At 45.8% G+C, this 16008-nt stretch overlaps 1 protein-coding gene across 2 annotated transcripts in view; it reads right to left on the bottom strand.

The window, feature by feature from the left end:
• Positions 1-16008, bottom strand: part of LOC124625800 (lysosome membrane protein 2) — a 618718-nt gene that overhangs the window by 225710 nt on the left and 377000 nt on the right. Inside the window, exon 1 of one of the 2 annotated variants that reach the window (XM_047149259.1) lies at positions 12223-12541. The exons of the other annotated variant lie outside the window; for it this stretch is intronic. Coding sequence (XP_047005215.1) covers positions 12223-12283 — 61 coding nt within the window. The 5' untranslated portion in view covers positions 12284-12541. Of the gene's footprint in view, positions 1-12222; positions 12542-16008 lie in introns of those variants that run through there. 2 annotated transcript variants of the gene reach the window in all.

Raw genomic sequence — 16008 nt, 5'->3', positions numbered from 1 at the left:
ATGCACAATGTCGGCACTAGTACAGTGTATATCCACCTTTCGCAGCAATGCAGGCTGCTATTCTCCCATGGAGACGATCGTAGAGATGCTGGATGTAGTCCTGTGGAACGGCTTGCCATGTCATTTACACCTGGCGCCTCAGTTGGACCAGCGTTCGTGCTGGACGTGCAGACCGCGTGAGACGACGCTTCATCCAGTCCCAAACATGCTCAATGGGGGACAGATCCGGAGATCTTGCTGGCCAGGGTAGTTGACTTACACCTTCTAGAGCACGTTGGATGGTACGGGATACATGCGGACGTGCATTGTCCTGTTGGAAGAGCAAGTTCCCTTGCCGGTCTAGGAATGGTAGAACGATGGGTTCGATGACGGTTTGGATGTACCGTGCACTATTCAGTGTCCCCTCGACGATCACCAGTGGTGTACGGCCAGTGTAGGAGATCGCTCCCCACACCATGATGCCGGGTGTTGGCCCTGTGTGCCTCGGTCGTATGCAGTCCTGATTGTGGCGCTCACCTGCACGGCGCCAAACACGCATACGACCATCATTGGCACCAAGGCAGAAGCGACTCTCATCGCTGGAGACGACACGTCTCCATTCGTCCCTCCATTCACGCCTGTCGCGACACCACTGGAGGCGGGCTGCACGATGTTGGGGCGTGAGCGGAAGACGGCCTAACGGTGTGCGGGACCGTAGCCCAGCTTCATGGAGACGGTTGCGAATGGTCCTCGCCGATACCCCAGGAGCAACAGTGTCCCTAATTTGCTGGGAAGTGGCGGTGCGGTCCCCTACGGCACTGCGTAGGATCCTACGTTCTTGGCGTGCATCCGTGCGTCGCTGCGGTCCGGTCCCAGGTCGACGGGCACGTGCACCTTCCGCCGACCACTGGCGACAACATCGATGTACTGTGGAGACCTCACGCCCCACGTGTTGAGCAATTCGGCGGTACGTCCACCCGGCTTCCCGCATGCCCACTATACGCCCTCGCTCAAAGTCCGTCAACTGCACATACGGTTCACGTCCACGCTGTCGCGGCATGCTACCAGTGTTAAAGACTGCGATGGAGCTCCGTATGCCACGGCAAACTGGCTGACACTGACGGCGGCGGTGCACAAATGCTGCGCAGCTAGCGCCATTCGACGGCCAACACCGCGGTTCCTGGTGTGTCCGCTGTGCCGTGCGTGTGATCATTGCTTGTACAGCCCTCTCGCAGTGTCCGGAGCAAGTATGGTGGGTCCGACACATCGGTGTCAATGTGTTCTTTTTTCCATTTCCAGGAGTGTATTTGCATCCAGCGACGCCTGTCTGATGAGGATGACACGGCGGGCGGTCGGTCGGTCCCGTTGGGTCTTTCAGGGCGTGCTCGAAACGAATTTGAGAGAGGTAGGGAATTATTATTATTTCGGTTTATTTCCAGTACAAGCAACTTAAAAATTGACAGTAAAGTTTCGGCATAGGGATTCGACCAGGCGCCCCTTGGGATTACCGTTCTCCTGTGCTCTTCCAGCTGCGGCACATGCTGCATGGAAAGAGCGTTAACATAAGTGGGCTCATGCCTCGCCTGACCCCCGCCAAAAATGAAATTTCGTTGTAACCGCTGAGCAGTCACTTTCATTTCTGGGTTCAAATGGCTCTGAGCACTATGGGACTTAACTTCTAAGGTCATCAGTCCCCTAGAACTTAGAACTACTTAAACCTAACTAACCTAAGGACATCACACACATCCATGCCCGAGGCAGGATTCGAACCTGCGACCGTAGCGGATGCGCGGTTCCAGTCTGTAGCGCCTAGAACCGCTCAGCCACTCTGTCCGGCTTCATTTCTGGGAAGGCCCCGCATGAGCTATAAATTAGGATGAAATCTGTGATGAGTAGTCGTGGTCTCTTTGAAAGTACGGCAAATGGCACCACGTACTGTTTCAAGCAAACGTTCAGTTTTTTTTCCGAATAATACAATATTTACGATCCTTGTTAATTTGCTGATCATAATGGTCCATCACATCTTTAGTGGCTTAAGCTCTTAATTTTACATTCGTCAATGTTCAGTCCTCGATAGTATACAAATCCACAAAAAATGGTAAAACAGACATTTCCGTATTTTATAGTCGGGCTAGTAAGAAATGGAGAACTGAAGTCTGTTATTTGATCCAACGAATGTCTTGATGGTCCAGCGGATGAAACAGCTGTCCTTAAACTTAGGGACTCTGGCGCGTACGAATGGACAGCTTCAAGTGAAAACATTCACCGCTGAGAGATGATATAGATATCATTCAGCCGAACAGAAGTTCGTCTTATGCCAAGGGGCAGCCCCCCCTCGTCACTGACAGTTTTTTTTTTCTTTCCTATTCCTCAGAGCAACTACCCGATTCTGAGAGGGGGCAAATTAAAGGAACGCGCAAGTCCGCGGCCAGCATTTATGTAACCTGCTTGAGACCTGTTCCCGAAGAATGTCGCAAGGCAGTTCTGACGGCAGCGGCGAGCCGCGGCAAATAAAACTAAAGGCGGGCGCTAAACACAAAACGACTAGCGAGACGGGGGAGGATAGCAAACCGGTTATAATGAGGCGCAGCCGGTGGCCCCGATACTCCGGCGCTGCGGCGCGAAGCTGCGGTCGCCAGACATCGATCGAGACCAGCAGCTACTGCCGCCGCCAATGTAGCGCCGACTGGCGGAAGGCGAACCCTTCTCAAGGTCTGCTGGCCAACATCTTGCAGCGACATTTCAAACTTGGCAAGATTCGGGTCCGAACTTTCATAAGGAACTAAGTTTTTGTTTGACGGGATTATCAACATCGACGTGCAATCTACTGATTAGTGCAAATTTTTATTATTACTAGCATCTTGATCATAGAACAGTAGGATCTTGTATAGTTATTTACACTGGTGCGAACATAAAGATTGTTACCAAATGCGAGATTAATCGTATTGGCTTTGATGCTTAGCTAGCCAATATACCTCTCTTTTCAATTTCCATAGAACAACTCCGATTCTGAGAAGAAATATTTAATCACGCAATTTTTTTAAAATATAGCAAATTCGTAACGTGTTTTTGTAAACATTCATTGATCTAATAGCTACACCGTCAAATTTCAGCCTCATTTTCAGCGTCTGCCAACTACCTTAATACTTTGAGTTGTCCGTGTCTAATGTGTCTGGCTAATGATGTTTTGATATTTGTTCTCACTTGTAGTGCACGGACCACAATTTGTACATGAAATGTATTTTTAGTTGCGAATATGGACAACCATCAGCTATATAATGGAGTGACGACTGTGAAAATTTCTGCCGAATTGGGATTAGAACCCGCTTATCGCGAGCGGTCGCCTTAGCATTAGGTTATCCGAAAGAAGATTGCGTCGTATTTCTGAACACAGGTACTGCAACATCGTATCGTACCGTAGTCACCGCAATTTGGTTTCTGAGTCAGAGTTGAGCAAATATTTATTAAAACTGGATAGGTTCACTCGCAAAAAAAAGAAAAAAAAGAAAAAAAAATCACGAGTGTAAAGTATGTGATTGTAAACCGATTTATCTGCTGATCCGGTATAAGTTTGGAGTACGGCATTATCAGAAGCAGAGAGCAATATGGAACTAAGAAGAAATGTGCATAACTTCACTATCCTCGTCACATTTCTTCGTAAAATAATGAGGGGTCGTTTCAGAATTGTATATCCCCTTTTAACAAAATAGGGGATATACAATTCTTCACGAAAACACAGCTTGTCTATTGAAATTTAGAAAAAGTTACATTGGCTGGATAAGCATCGAAAACAACACGATTAATCTCGCATATGGCACTAACCTTTATGTTCGCAGCCGTATACGTAACTGTACAAGGTCGTACTATTCTACGCTTGCTAGTTGTGAACCATTGTACCATGAACATACACAACCGTATTGGAACTGAATTGACAGATGATTAAGATGCTAGTAATACTAAAAATTTCCATTAATGAGTGTACTGCACGTTGATGTTGATAATCCCGTCAAATGAAAACTTAATTCTGTACGAAGGCTCGGACCCGAATCTCCACCTATATCTGGTCACACTTCCGTCCAAGAAATCCTCGTAACTTCTACTACTCGAATCAAAGTACCTTACCGAACAGGATGGCACCACGATTATGACACCAGACTCACAATCGGCAGAACAAGGGTTCGAATCCACGTCCGCCTCACAAAATTTAGATTTTCCGCGATTTCCCTAAATCACTTACAGGCGGAATCTGAGGCTGCCTAGAATGAAATGCAATAACGTCATGTTTGCGTTTATCATGCTCCCAGTGTCCTTCTGAGATATCGTCTTATTTAATCGCATTTTATCCAATGCAACCTCGTCTAATACATCCATTTCACGTCAGTGACTTCTGTTGCATTGGTACGTATTCCCAGTGACAGGAAAGCCTCGATTCTCCACCTTATCGTCTCCTATGGAGCTCCTCTTCTGGAATCAAAATTACCTGTCTTTATTTGGAAGTAATTGGAGGAAAACGCAAGCAACAATGATAGTCTGAATCAGTCCTAGAGACGTGGTCAGATAGCGTAACTGCGGTGTTTCTTCTACAGAAGCAGGAAATTTTGATTACAGTCCCAGCGAGGACAAAGTTTTCATCAGTCTAGTTCTTCATCGCTTCCAGAATGCTGTAATAATCAAAACTGCTGAACGTTGTTTTCAGGTGTTCTCATGGTACCTCGACAATCCGAGGTACACGCAGGTACATAAGTACAGGATAATGTAAATACATAAGGAATTGTTTGTGCGGTAAATTTCTGCGTGCAGTAAGAGATGACGTTCGCTGATTTATTTTAATGGATAAAAATATCAGTTGCTGTTTTCTTAAACACCGCAGCCGAACTTCCATTAAGTTTTGATTGATTGATTGACTAATTCATTGATCGGTGGAGGGAGATTAGAGGACTAAGCGGCGAGGTCATCTCTCCCGCAACTCAAAACTTACGTGCGTAAGATAGAGGCGTCCGCTAAAAGTGGGCGGAACTCGTAGGGGTCAAATCATAAAGCGAGGAAGCTAAAAACAAACACTGTAGAAGGCATAAAACGCTAGGCTAATTTAAAAACTGGAAAAACAGAGGGATAAAAGAGCGGTCTTTCGACGGGGAAATGATCATGGGTCCCAGACACAGAAAACACGAATAGAACACGCAACCACAACCACCCCGCCCCTGGAGGAAAGCAAAACCTTGTAACTGAAAATAAAAACCACTTTCATATAGGAACCTGAGGACCAGTTCAATCATCCGTTAATTTTCTGCTAATATTAAAGACAAGCAATCTGGAAGGCGACGTTTAGTACGAAGAGCCAAAAGAAGGGAATAGTCCACTGTTAAGTTTGGAAGGTAAGAGAAGAGGAACTGGCAGAAAAACAACTGTCAGGACGGGTCATAATTGGTTGGCCCAATTTTAGAGCACTCGTCCGCGAAAGGCAAACGTCCTGATTTCGAGTCACGGTCCGGCACACAGTTAATCTGCCAGGAAGTTTCACATCAGCGCACACTCCGCTGTAGGGTGAAAATTTATTCTAGAATATATTTTATGCGTTAATACTTTAGGATTCATGTATAAATAAGGAGTAAGTACCAGAAGGAAACGTTTGAAATAGTACAAAAAAAATCACGCACTTTACAAGGTGTCTATTCCTAGAGGCTGTTACTGAACGTATATTTTTCCGATAACAGAGCAACAGAGGATTTAGCTGAGAAATGTCTGCATGTCTCTCATTTTATCCCTTTAATCAGTTATTCAACCTGAACTAACATTTTATCTGTTAATGATGCACTATTTTTCTTGTGCTGTTGTTTTCAATCACTTAATATTTAAGTGATGTACTGACACAGCGGCAGCTTAGCTGGAATGAATAAATAAATATGTGATAAAATTTAAATTTCCTATTAACACCGTCGTCATTAAGAGGCCGAGCACTGTACGGTAGACAGGAATGGAAGTTAGGGAAGGTACGAGCATATGGAGTAGGGCACGGTGCACCATTGCTGGCTGTAAAAAGAGGTACCAGCATATGGAACAGTTTCCCAGATATGTGAGTAGCTCGAAGACTTCCTAAGTCATAGTACTCAGTACGCTGTCCTCGATGGCGAGAAGAAGGTATCGTCAGGAGTCGCCCAGGGAAAGGTGATAGCATCGCTGTTTTTCTCTATACACATACTCTATGTGATCAAAAGTATCCTGACACCCCCAAGAACGTACGTTTTTCATATTAGGTGCATTGTGCTGCCACCTACTGCCAGGTACTCCATATCAGCGACCTCAGTAGTTATTAGACCTCGTCAGAGAGCAGAATGGGAGGGGCTCCGCGAAACTCACGGACCTAGAACGTGGTCAGGTGATTGGGTGTCACTTGTGTCATACGTCTATACACGAGATTTCCACACTCCTAAACATCCCTAGGTCCACTGTTTCCGATGTGATAATGAAGTGGAAACGTGAAGGGACACGTACAGCAGAAAGACGTACAGGCCGACCTCGTTTGTTGACTTACAGAAACCACCGACTGTTGAAGAGGGTCGTAATGTGTAACTGGCAGACATCTATCCAGACCATCACACAGGAATTCCAAACTGCATCAGGATCCACTGCAAGTACTACGACAGTTGGGATGGAGATGAGAAAACTTGGATTTCATGGTCGTGCGGCTGCTCATAAGCCACATATCACGCCGGCAAATGCCAAACGACGCCTTGCTTGGTGTAAGGAGCGTAAACATTGGACGATTGAAGAGTGGAGAAACGTTGTATGGAGTGACGAACCACGGTACACAATGTGGCGACCGATGGCAAGGTATTGGTATGGCGAATGCTCGGTGAACGTCATCTGCCAGCGCATGTAGTGTCAACAGTAAAATTCGGAGGCGGTGGTGTTGCGGTGTGGTGGTGTATTTCATTGAGGGGGCTTTCACTTTTTGTTGTTTTGCGTGGCACTATCACAGCACAGGACTACACTGATGTTTTAAGCACCTTCTTGCTTCCCACAGTTGAAGAGCAATTCGGGGATGGCGACTGCATGTTTCAACAGGATCGAGCACATGTTGATAATGCACGGCCTGTGGCGGAGTGGTTACACGACAATAACATCCCTGTAATGGACTGGCCTGCACAGAGTCCTGACCTGCAACCTGTAGAATACCTTTGGGATATTTTGGAACGCCGACTTCGTGCCAGGCCTCACCGACCGACAGCGATACCTCTTCTCAGTGCAGCACTCCGTGAAGAATGGGTAGTCATTCCCCCGGAAACCTTGCCTGCGAGAGTGGAAGCTGTCATCAAAGCTAAGGGTTGGTCAACAGCATATTGAATTCCAGCGTTATCGATGGAGGGCGCCACGAACTTTTAAGTCATTTTCAGCCAGGTGTCCGGATACTTTTGATCACATAGTGTAAATGATTTGGCGGACAAGGTGGGCAGCAATCTGCGGTTGTGCGCTGATGACGCTGTGGTGTGCGGTGTGTCGAAGTTGAGTGACTGTAGGAAAATACAAGACGACTTGGACAAAAGTTCTAGTTGGTGTGGTGAATGGCAGCTAGCTAGAGAAATATGGAAAAATGTAGTAACTTCGGTTCATAGAGAGAATTTTAAGAAAGAGTCGTTCATCTGTAAAGAAGACCGCATATAGGATGATGGTGCGACCTATTCTTCAGTACTGCTAGAGTGTTTGGGATCCGTACCAGGTCGGATCGCAGGAAGACATCGAAGTAATTCAGACGCGGGCTGCTAGATTTCGAAAAACTCGTGAGTGTTACGGAGATACTTCGGGAACTTAAATGTGAATCCGTGGAGGTAAGGCGACGTTTTTTTCGTGGAAAACTATTGAAAAATATAAAAACTTGCATTTTAAGATGACTGCGGCACTGTTCTACTGCCGCCAACACATATTTCGCGTAAGGACCACAAACGCACGATACGATAAATTGGGGCTCATACGGAGGCATATAGACAGTCGTTTTCTCCTCGCTCTGTCTGCGAATGGAACAGGAGATGAAGTGACTGTTAATAGTACAGTGTACCCTCCGTCACGCACCGTACGGTAGCTTGCGGAGTGTCTGTGTAGATGTAGAAGTCTACTGTGGTCTCCCTGTTTTTTTTTATTTCTTTTTGTTTCGTCGGTGGCAGATATGGAAGCATGGTGTTGAGAACTCAATGATAAGCCGGTAACCAGATTTCGCTACTATTGTAAAATATGAGAATTTCTGGCGTTTTGAGGACGCTATTTTCAGCAATTTCTGCTCTTGATTCAAGCCCTCATTATTATCAACGTATGCATAGTATTTTTTCACTTGCTATGTTGATGCAGTTAAGGATTTTGTCCGAAATTGGAATTCTTGTCAGACTAATCTCAGGCGCAGCCGGAGATCTACGATTGATTGGAAATTTGCAGTTTTCTTGTGAAGTGGCAAAAGCGAGCAATGTGTAAAAATGGTTCAAATGGCTCTGAGCACTATGGGACTTAACATCTGGGGTCATCAGACCCCTAGAACTTAGAACTACTTAACCTAACTAAACTAAGGACATCACACACATCCATCCCCGAGGCAGCATTCGAACCTGTGACCGTAGCGGTCGCGCGGTTCCAGACTGAAGCGCCTAGAACCGCTCGGCAACACAGGCCGGCGAGGAATGTCTTAGCAAGATGTCCGAATAACGTGAAAACACGAAATGCTAGAAATGCGTTCGGTAAATGTTTCTATAAGCCACTCGAATTTCCCATGCTTTTAGACGTATTTGCTCTCAAATATTATATCAAGGTTGTCAAGTTCGAAACACAAATTTCGAATAGTTGAACAAACCGTTTAAAATGTACAGAGTGATTCCGTCATGATACAGACTTACAGAGAAGATAGAGCAGGGTCACGAAGTCTAAAGTTGTAAGCGAAAATCTTTCCTATACTTCTGGCAGTGGAGTACTTTTAGCCTGGCGTATTGTTGCTAATATTATGTGGTAGCCAACTTTCAGAGGTGTTAGTATGCACCAAAACAAGAAAAATACGTTTAGTAAACACGAACTCTAAAATGCGTATCTTAAAAGAGTTGCGAGCACACGTGCACCTTGGATACTGTCAAACATCTCTTCTACTGCAATCTCTTTGGTTTCCATCTTTTTGAAGGAGGTAGTATGGACCAAAACAAGAAAAAATGTCCAGTAAATATGGGCTCTAAAATGAGTTCCTTAAGAGCTATGGGCACTTTTCAAAGGAAGAGATATTTCACAGTAGAGAAGATCAACAAGTACTCGAAGCTATTAAGGTAAGCATTTTAGATCCCATGCCTACTTTGATTTTTTCCCTGTTTGGATCATATTACCACCTCTGAAAGTGACCTACCCTACAATCTAAGCAACAACGGTGCCGATGCATTTATTCCACTGTCAGAGACATCAGAACGATTTTCGCTTATAACTTTAGACTCAGTCATTTCGGACCAGAGTCCTTTACCTCTGAATGATACATTTAGCTTTCTAAATCATCTCTGAAATTTTGTAACATCACGGAATCACCTTATATAATATCTGATTTCCAATTGTTAATATGCATACCCAGGAATATGCGGTAAATGTGGTGTGATCGTAGACATCAAGCCACGCTAAAGATGAAACTCCGTTATCCATTCACAGTCGTTGGCTTCGCCGTCTCCACCAAACTGTCGTCCTTCAATTTAGCTAGACCTGAGGCTACATGGAGGGTGGAGACTATCATACGTTGACCGATTTTAGTTTAGAATGTTTTGTGTACTGCGCATTTTATTCTGACCTTGCAATAGTATTGCTCTTATTGCTAACTGCCCAAACAGCCGGGTGGTGGAGGCGGACGCGAAAGCGAGAGCCGCTCGGCGCAACGCAGGCACCGCCTGAACGCACATGCAGCCGGCGCCTGTGCTGTCGCTCGTTTCTGGCTGGCTTTAGTACCGCCCACGCTATTCACGGAGAAAGCGCAGCTCGCCGTGAAACACTGCGTTGTGGCGCGCGCGTCAAATCCGAGCGCGCATTTACGCGTCGGAGATTTCAGATGTTTCAAACGAATGGGACATAAATATCTCGAAATTTTGGCCCACTGGAAGTGCTAAAAGACGCAGTTAAAACCGAGGAAAGAACTACCAGCAGACTTGATATAACGCAAAATGGGCGTTACATTGACTGCTGAATTTTGTTGGCGATCACATGAATGAACATCACCAGTACTCAGTTACAGCCACGTGACTACGCTGCAGTTCACACTCAAGTTTACAGACAGACTTATATCTCGACCTTTGCACTCTCCAATAGCATGTGCTAAAAATGAACACCTAAGCTTTACTGTGCGAGCTCTGGTATCTCTTATTTCTATTCGTAGGTGCTAAAAAAATACTTCCGCATTCTCAAGAGGAAGTTCATGACTGAAATTTCGTTAAAATACCTCGCCGCAAAGAAACGCCTTTGTTTTAATGACTGCCATCCTAACTCGCTTATCATATCCACGAGACGCTCCCCTATTTTGCGGTAACGCAAAACGAGCTACCCTGCTGCACCCTTTTTCTCGACGGTCTCTGTCAATCCCATCTGGTAAAGATCGCGCAGCAGCACTGCAGAAGAGGCATAAGCGTACAGTAGGCAGTGTGTCTAGTACACTTGTTGCATCTTCTAAATGTTCTGACAATAAAATACAACTTTCAGTTCGTCTTCACCACAAATACAACTCGTTAGGCGCCTCCATTTATAATTGAAACGAAAATTAAATAATGAACCGAGAAGCAAAGAAAATGATTTGGGGACAGATTTCTGTAGTATCAACATCCGCAGCGAGAGAAAGGGAATATCTAAACTAGTGAGAGATACAAAAATCTCAATAGCGACGAGAAATTAGAGCAAATACGGAGACTTACAAGCAGTCGTTCTTCCCACGCACAATTCGTGAATGGAACAGGGAAGGGGGGATCAGATAGTGGTACAATAAGTACCCTCCGCCACACACCGTAAGGTGGCTCGCGGAGTATAGATGTAGATGTAGATGTAGATGTAGCTCTCTGCAAATCAAGTCTGCGGCTCTAACAACAAGAAAAACCTAAATATTATCTTTAACTTTCAACCCGAACAGTACTGGTATATGAAAGAGAGGCTCTTTAATCTTTAAAAAATAAAACTAATGAAAGATATTCAGTAATAAACTATAACAGTTTAATTTTCTCAGTGTTTTTATTCACAGATTCAGAGAAAATAGGAATAAAATCGTTTAATAGCATTTTCTACAAAGACAGAGAGAAAATCATTAACCCTGATGATAGCTAGCTTTAAGAGTAGCAGAAACTGTTTCCGCCCGTTACATCACAACAATCAAAAATTCTGTCTTAACTGTTACATACCCCGGAGAGTCAACAAGTAGCAATATTTTTCTGTCATATATCAGATCTCTGAGATCCACCAGCATTATGGTTTCGGGTTTGAGTATGATGCTTACGTTCCCTACCCTATTTCTACATCAGCCAACTGTTAAGGACCCGAGAGAGCGTGTTTTTAATCCGATGTTGATGAAAGAATCCTGGTGAAACAGATTGCTTATATGGCCGTGTGCGGGATATCGTTTAATTCCTTCGAGAGTGGAATGTGGAGCGCTAAGGAATATTCATAGTTTGCACACTGTAAACAGTATTAGGCATCTTTTTGTATTCAGCAGATGTCAAGGCGGTTTGAGAATTTTCCGAAGCTCGAGAGTCTAGAAGCATCAACGAATCTCTCTGTCTCTCTCAAAAATATCAAAAATGAAATTTGTTTGTGGCTACGACGATCGGTGTTTTCTAAAGCAATGGTGGTTACCATGGAGTACGTGGTTTAGCTCCGAATAGCTATGCTTGAACACAGCATATCTGTGCTTCCTAGAATTGTGTGTCAACATCTCACGACGCAATCATTTTTCTGTTGTTTAACATTATTATAAATGAAAAGCATAAAATTGTGGATGTTGTGCACTACTAAAGAACCGCAGCAGCTTATTAAGGGCATGTCCGGAATAAAGAATGTACGTAAATTTTACGAAGATTGCTAAATCAATTTGAATATAAATCATCCTTTCACAAATATAACATTCCAGGTGCCTCAGTAACGAAACGAGAGCACATACTAGCGACATGGCACAGTCACAAACACTGTTGAGAAGTTCCACACAGGCGATGCTCTGGAGAGAGAAAGAGACCTGTGCTTGAGGACGAGGCGCAGTGCAGAGCTACTTACACCACTTCCTGAGGAACGTGCTCGTCAGCTTGGAGCAGATACCGCTACGGCGTCCGCGCATCCTGGCACGATTTCTCCCCCTGCGGCCGTATACAAACTGCGGCACTCGTCAACACTACTCGGCAACGGCAACACGCGTGCTGCGTCTCAACGCGGTCTTCTGAACAGACTGCAGCAGCTGTGCTGTTCCGATCTCGGTAGCCGCCTGCGGCCGCGCGCGCACGCAGACCGACAACCCGCGTGGCAGTGAGGGATAGCAGGACCGCCGCTCCCACTGATCCTGTCTGAGCGCGCGCCGAACGTCAACTGGTGTGGCCTCCAGGTCGCCTCGCCTCCTGCGACAAGCGCGAGTTGCCGCGCCAGCCACTTGGCGGCGACACCTCTGCCGGGGAGGGAGAGGTGCCAGCAGCAGGAAGGGGAAGGCCTCCTGAGTGCCGGCGGTACTCCAAGGACGTCAGCAGACGGACGGGAGAGCAGTGGCAGGTGGACTCTGATTCTGTTCCTCCAGCGAATGCGATTGAGATCAAGATCGTACCTAGGGTATGAGCTAAGGATAAGGAGGAGGCGCTGGTGATAGAGTGGGGGTGCGGGTGGTTGTATTATATAGAACCGGGGACCTAGAAATGACCGAGAGGCTTCGTCCCTCCATAGCCCTCAGTGGTTCACAACAGGCCGCAGCAGTTCACCCATCCCACCGCCGCCCCACACCGAACCCAGGGTTATTGTGCGGTTCGGCCCCCAGTGGACTCACTCCCCCACCCCCCAACCCCACCCCAACCACACCTCCAGGAACGTCTCGTACCAGACGAATGTGATTGCAACGAAGAATTTCTAGCAAACAGAACACAGCATTCTCAATGGAGAGAAGCTTTTAGACATAAAAGCAACCTCGGGTGTACCCTGTTTCACAATATATGCATACATAGTAGATGATGTCAGATGTACCATGAGGACGGTCAGGGTGGCCGATTAGTTCTAGGCGCTACAGTCTGGAACCGCGCAACCGCTACGGTAGCAGGTTCGTATCCTGCCTCGGGCATGGATGTGTGTGATGTCCTTAGGTTAGTTAGGTTTAAGTAGTTCTAAGTTCTAGGGAACTGATGACCTCAGAAGTTAAGTCCCATAGTGCTCAGAGCCATTTGAACCATTTTTGTTGTACCATGAGTCTTTTCGCTGTTGATGCTGTTATCTACTGAGAAGTCACAACGCAACGCTGCCAATTGTAGCAACATGCAGAAGACTGTGGAGGATTGGTGCTTCATACAGGGAGTGGGTGTTGTGTACTTCCTGCTACTAATAAGGCGAGTACACCGTTCGCTTGTTACATATTTTTACGAGCTTCAAACAGGACCGACTGCAGTAATGGATAGGAACTGTGTTGTGTAGAGATGCGACCTGAGTTGGCGACCCTTGGCTCACAGCTCCAGGCTGCTTTGGCTTCTGTCACACAGCTTGAGGCTGCTGCCGAGGGGCGTCTCTGTGGGGAATCGTATGCAGGGATGCGAGGGACGTTGAGCACATCCCACGTGTCCTCCAATCAGTCCATTGCTGTGGCCACCCTGGGTACTGCCTGCACTGAGGTTGACAGCCCACCCATTGTCGAGCAGGAGATCATTCCAAAGTCTGGCTGGCAGCAAAAAACTTCCTGAGGTTTTTGGGCGTTATCTGTGGCTGACGATGTCTTTGAGCCGGATGCAGTCGTCCACCCTGTTCCAGAGGAAGCTTCTCGGCCCACAAGGTATGAGCATTCACAGAGGGTGGGAGCTCCAAAGTTAGGTGCATAATGGGGCCCCTTACGAACATGGTTGCCAAGGAGGGGAAGGAAGCCAGTATGCATTCAGTGTGCATTCCGGGGGGAGTCATTCCGGATGTGGAAAGGGTGCTTCCGAATGCCATGAAGAGTACTGGGTGCAGCCAACTGCAGGTGGTGGCTCATGTTGGTACCAATGACATGTGTCGCTTTGGATCGGAGCAGATTCTGTCTGGCTTCGGGCGGCTAGTGGAAATGGTAAAGACTGCCAGTCTTGCTTGTGAGACTAAGGCAGAGCTCACCATCTGCAGCATCGTAGACAGAACCGACTGTGGTCCTTTCGTACAGAGCCAAGTGGAGGGTCCGAATCAGAGGCTCGGGAGGTTCTGTGACCGTGTAGGCTGCAGATTCCTTGACTTGCGCCATCGGATGGTAGGTCTCCAGGTTCCGCCTAATAGGTCAGGAGTCCACTACACACAGGAGGCGGCTACACGGGTAGCGGGGGCTGTGTGGAAGGGACTGGGCGGTTTTTTAGGTTAGAGGGTCTCAGGAAACCACAGAAGGGACGTCCGTCTAAAAGTGGGCAGATAAAACACAGTAAAGCAGTTGTAGAAACGATTGGTATTGTAGTTGTAAATTCTCGTAGACCTAACAGAAAGCACTGAAACTCAAATAGTTGTAGGTACAGAGACCTGGCTAAAGCCGGGAATAAGTTCAGCCGAAATTTTTTCAAATGATCTAACAGTATTCAGAAAGGATTGATTAAATACAGTTGGTGGTGGAGTATTTATTGCTGTCAGAGGTAGTTTTCCTTGTAGCGAAATTGAAGTAGATAGTTCGTGTGAAATAGTATGGGTAGAGGTTATACCTGACAATCGGACTAAACTATTAATTGGACCGTTTTACCGACCCCCCCGACTCAGGAGATACAGTTACTGAACAGTTCAAACAAAACTTGAGTCTCATTTCAAATAAGTACCCCTCTCATACAATCATAGTCAGTGGTGACTTTAATCTACCCTCGATATGCTGGAAAAATTATACGTTTAAAGCCGGCGGCAGGCATAAAACGTCAACCGAAATTGTACTGAATGCTTTCTGAGAAAATTATTTTGAACAATTAGTTCATGAGCCCACTCGAAGAGTAAATGGTTGCGAAGCGTACTTGACATTTTAGCAACAAATAATCCTGGACAAATAGTGAGTATTGTGACGAATACAGGGATTAGCGACCACCAAGCAGTTGCTGCTAGGCTGAATAACGTAACACCTACAACCATCAAAAAGAAACGCAAAGTATATCTATTTAAAACAGTTGATAAAAATGCTCTTAACGCCTTTTTAAGAGACAGTCTTCACTCCTTCCGATATGATCATGTAAGTGTAGAAAAGATATGGAATGTTTTCAAAGAGATAGTATCGACAGCAATTGAGAGATATATACCACATAAATTAATAAGTGATGGTACTGATCCCCCATGGTACACAAAACGGGTCAGATCGTTGTTGCAGAAGCAACGAAAAAAGCATGCCAAATTTAAAAGAACGCAAAATCCCCAAGATTGACAAGGTTTTACTGAAGTTCGAAATATGACGATTACTTCAATGCGAAATGCTTTTATAATTTACACAACGAAATTCTGTCTTGAAATCTGGCAGAAAACCCAAAGAGATTCTGCTCATACATAAAGCACACCAGTGGCAAGACACAATCAATACCTTCACTGCGCGATAACAACGGTGAAGTCACTGATGACAGTGCCACTAAAGCAGAGTTATTAAACACGGTTTTCCGAAACTCATTCACCAAAGAAGACGAAGTAAATGTTCCTGAATTCCAATCAAGAACAACTGCCAAGATGAGAAACTTAGAAGTAGATATCCTCGGAGTAACGAAGCAGCTTAAATCACTTAATAAAGGCAAGGCCTCCGGTCCAGATTGTATACCAGTCAGGTTCCTCTCAGAGTATGCTGCTAAAATAGCTCCATATTTAGCAATTATATACAACCACTCGCTCACAGGAAGATCCGTACAT

The sequence above is a fragment of the Schistocerca americana genome, chromosome 8, assembly GCF_021461395.2.
Source record: "Schistocerca americana isolate TAMUIC-IGC-003095 chromosome 8, iqSchAmer2.1, whole genome shotgun sequence".
NCBI lineage: Eukaryota > Metazoa > Arthropoda > Insecta > Orthoptera > Acrididae > Schistocerca > Schistocerca americana.
This window is presented reverse-complemented; position numbering and strand designations above follow the sequence as displayed.